Genomic DNA, 4044 nt, shown 5'->3' with positions numbered 1-4044 from the left:
ATTTTCTTTTTCTGCATTTTATTCTAGTTTAGCGGGCCTGCGTGCCCATGCATGTTTTCCGTTCTCTTTTGTAATGAACTACGTTCGGCTTGATCCCGTTTGGGTACGTAGGCAGCTTGGATGCAATATAAATCCAAGTCCAGTCCGAACAATTAATAAATCCAAACCTCGGGTATAACAGTCCCTATAAGCCTTGTCTTTGACAAGCCAATAAGCCTTGCCCTCGAGCAAGCCAATTTAAGCCTTGTCCTCGAGCAAGCCAATTTAAGCCTTGCCCTCGAGCAAGCCAATTTAAGCCTTGTCTTTGACAAGCCAATTTAAGTCTTGCCCTCGAGCAAACCAATTTAAGCCTTGCCCTCGAGCAAGCCCCTTTTAAGCCTTGTCCTTGACAAGCCAATTTAAGCCTTGCCCTCGAGCAAGCCAATTTAAGCCTTGTCTTTGACAAGCCAATTTAAGCCTTGCCCTCGAGCAAGCCCCTTTTAAGCCTTGTCCTTGACAAGCCAATTTAAGCCTTGCCCTCGAGCAAGCCCCTTTTAAGCCTTGGCCTCGAGCAAGCCGTCTAAAGCCTTGCCTCGAGCAAGCACCAAAATCTTGGAGCTCATAATCAGCACATCAAAATAGTGCAGCACAAGTATAAACACCGAGGACATATATCCCGACCATATATCCTTGTACTTTTGTCCAAGCCTGAAAATAAAAGCTCGGGATAAACTCATGTGCAAAGGTCGGTCACAATTATTCCTACTCCTCGGGGACGACCATCCCTTGAACTTAATCCTCGAGTGTTAAGTGTGTAGAAAACTATACTGTCCTCGGCATTATCACTTGTTTAACAATTGAGTTATTCTCAATCGTCGAGATGATTAATTAGCCGTCGAAAATAATTAATCTTCTTTACTCGTCGAGGTAACTTGTTGTCTACGTGCTCGGGGTTCACACTTGGATCTTCTAAGATAATTTTACTACCTAGTCCTCGGGGTAACTTGTTTAATGCTCGGGGGTCAACAATGATGTTCCCAAATAATTTACAGTTTGAGTCCTCGGGATGAATTTGTGTTCGTTATAATATTCAGAAAATGTTTTCACGAATTATGTCCTCGAGATGTTTCACTACTCTAAGCGTCGAGAAACCATCTAACCTCGGGCTATTTGAATGATCGAGATACATTAACACAGCAAAAGGAAAATACTTCATCGAGTAAAATACATGTTCAAATTACAAAACAGAAGGGCTATCATCATACAAAAAACAAACAAAAACTAATCTAAGTCCTCGGCCCTTTCTCCCGAGGCTGTGCTCCCCTGCTCCTCTACCGCGTCCTCGCCGTCAACATCGACCTCTTGGTCCTCGACGATTTCCTCGGACTCTGACAGCTCGAGAGTATCAGCAATCTCGGGGATATTCTTTAGATCCTCGGGATTAGCATCGGGCCTCGATCTCAAAAATGCCCGAGCTTCCTTGAAGGCATGGAAGTACGAGCCCATGGCATACTCTCCCTTGAGGCCGTTAAACTCCTCGGACGTTTTAAAGTCCTCAATCGCGACCCCTCGGGCTTCAGCCAGGCGAGCCTCAAAATCAACCTTCAAACGCTCGATCTCGAGCTTTAAACCTTCAGCCTCGCCCTTAGCAGTTCCAGCCTCTTCTCGAGCTCTATGGGCATCATTTTTTGAATCCTCGAGCTCCTTCAGAAGAAGAAATCGTTCAGCCTCCAAATCGGCTATCCTCTTCTCCAGTGCTCGAGAAGAGTCCTCAAGTTCAGTAGTCTTTTGGGACTCATCTTTCCCCTTCAGAGAAAGGCCTCGGGCAATGCTCAAAGCCTACAACATATAAACCCGAGCTTAAAATAATCACAGTGTTTAAACCTTTTTAAACTTTGTATTTTAAACAAAGTAGAATGGGCGAGCTTTTACCTTCAGAGTAAGAGATTCCAAAGCCTTCATGCCCTCATCAAAACCGAGGTCCTTCCTATACTTGTCCACGATGCTTGACACCAGAGGACACCAGTCAGGCTCCTGGTTTTGGAAAGAGGGCATAGGTCGTATCTCATCCTCGAGGTCAACAACCTCGGGAGTACTCCTTGGCCGAGGATGTGACCGAGGTGGACCAGTAGGAGTCTTCGTGGCCTGTGTGGTCGGGGTATGTCCTCGGGCAGAAGTTTCGCCAGGGCCACTCCTGATATTCTCCTTTTCCCGAGCTCTCTTCTTTCCTCTCTTCTGCCCTGGAGCTCGGGTTTGAGGGGCCTTTGACTTCTTGGTCACGGCCTGCCTGAGGGCTGAAGGATCAAAAGTCATCTCTGCAAAAAAGAACAAGTCATTAGAACGAGCACAATTATAAGTTCAAGGACAGATCAGTAAAGAGGAAGGTAAAAAGGTCCTACCCTCAGTGCCTTTCACATCCGCGAGATCGAGAACGTCATCCCCGAGGATGTCATCTATATCATATACAAGAGGCTCGAGGTTCTCTAACATTACCCTATGCCTCTCTAGAGATTCAAAATAGGCCTGGCCTTCACAAAATCGGGGAGTATCGGGCAAAACCCACCTAGGGCTAAAAGGAAGGTCGCTATCCTAAGGTATAACATAAAACCACTTTTCTTTCCAACCTTTTAAAGAACTGGGCATCCTCGGTAATCTAAATCCTCCTCGGGATGACAGGTAGGCAAAACAAGTATATTGAGGAAGCTGTTTCAGGTCGAACACCATCCTACAGAGATCAACGTACGGGTTAATTCCTAGGTATTTACAGGCTATAAAGAAATAGGTAAGCATCCTCCACCCATTTGGCACGAGCTGTCCAGGGCTCATATTATGCTCGACCAATAGGGCCACAAAAAAGGGATGCAGAGGCCATCGAAATCCCCCCTTAAGTGAGTCCCTAAAAATCACGAACTCTCCATCCCGAGCAAAGGCCATCCTATCCTCTACCCCTGGCGTCCTAACGTCGCATTTGGGCACGAGCCCATGCTCTCTAGCCGTCGATATTGCTAGATGTTCTTTAAATTTACAGGGGACCTCGGGATACCTAAAAGGGGTCGGGATACTTTGTGCCCGAGGTTGGGCATTAATTGGGACAGCCATAGGTATGATTGAGCCTCCTATGTCCTCGAGAGTACTCCTCGAGGATGATGAGGATGAAGTGTCGCTACTGCTACTACTAGACATCCTGACCTAGGTAAAAAATACCTAAAGAATAACTTAAAAACTCGAGGTCTTACCTTAAAGTCGACGCCTAAAAACTCAAAGTCCGATCCCGACGATTAGCAAGAGAAGTTTACTGAGAGTAAAAAGTGAAAAATGAAATGAGGGGAGGGTATTTATAGGCAACAGGAGCAGGTAGTCCAAAAGTCACTCCCCCGACCGTTAGATCTGGACACGTGTCCCACATCTAACCCTACCAGTTTTTACCGCCTTTTCCTATTCTAGGGCTGACATCAGTACGCGTCAGCCTTTTGATCAAGCACAGGTGTTCAGAAATCCCCGAGCAAAAACTCGAGCTCTTATTTCTAGTCTCTTTGCATCATATCCTCGAGCATTTCTTCGAGCATATATGCACGGGGGCCTATGATGATGACATTTTACAATATCCCCGATCAGTATATCCCGAGGACTAATTTTGGTAAAGTTGTAAATCCATCTGTGGTGTCCTCGAGCATGTTCGTCCTCGCGACACAATGCCCGACCACATCTCCATGATGCTTCGCATATTGCAAACATGTGTCCTCGGGAATGTGCTCCTCCTTACTGCTGACGATTGTTCACCCTTTAGAATTCCTACGCAATTAGGAATCTTAACTCCCACAAGAGTCCTATCTCACGCATAATTCTGGAATTCAACCAACTCCTTAACCATTCAGGACTCCAACAGATGAGGACATCCAGCTAGTTGAGTCCAATTAGGAGAATGTCACTTACTATTATAAATACAGAACCTTGAACCATTATTCAGGTACGTTTTACATTATTCTTCAGCACATAGCCTCACGCATATATATCCCTTTCTGACTTAAGCATCGGAGGGGCGACGAGAACACACCTCGTTGCCTT

At 45.8% G+C, this 4044-nt stretch overlaps 1 protein-coding gene across 1 annotated transcript; it reads right to left on the bottom strand.

The window, feature by feature from the left end:
- Positions 1-1145: 1145 nt before the first annotated feature.
- On the bottom strand, positions 1146-2480 carry LOC111375666. The gene is made up of 2 exons (XM_022998534.1): positions 1912-2480; positions 1146-1818 (listed from the first exon to the last, which is right to left on the bottom strand). Exons 1-2 carry the CDS (start codon positions 2290-2292, stop codon positions 1261-1263), a joined length of 939 nt encoding a protein of 312 aa, XP_022854302.1. The 5' UTR covers positions 2293-2480; the 3' UTR covers positions 1146-1260.
- Positions 2481-4044: the final 1564 nt, after the last annotated feature.

The sequence above is a fragment of the Olea europaea genome, chromosome 2 (genome assembly GCF_002742605.1).
Source record: "Olea europaea var. sylvestris chromosome 2, O_europaea_v1, whole genome shotgun sequence".
Lineage (NCBI taxonomy): Eukaryota > Viridiplantae > Streptophyta > Magnoliopsida > Lamiales > Oleaceae > Olea > Olea europaea.
This window is presented reverse-complemented; position numbering and strand designations above follow the sequence as displayed.

Excerpts from the sequence above, each read along its gene's own strand:
- LOC111375666 (XM_022998534.1), bottom strand. The coding sequence starts at position 2,292 with ATGACTTTTGATCCTTCAGCCCTCAGGCAGGCCGTGACCAAGAAGTCA. Across the intron at positions 1,819-1,911 it reads TGGAATCTCTTACTCTGAAG|GCTTTGAGCATTGCCCGAGG; the intron begins GTAAAAGCTCGC and ends TATATGTTGTAG.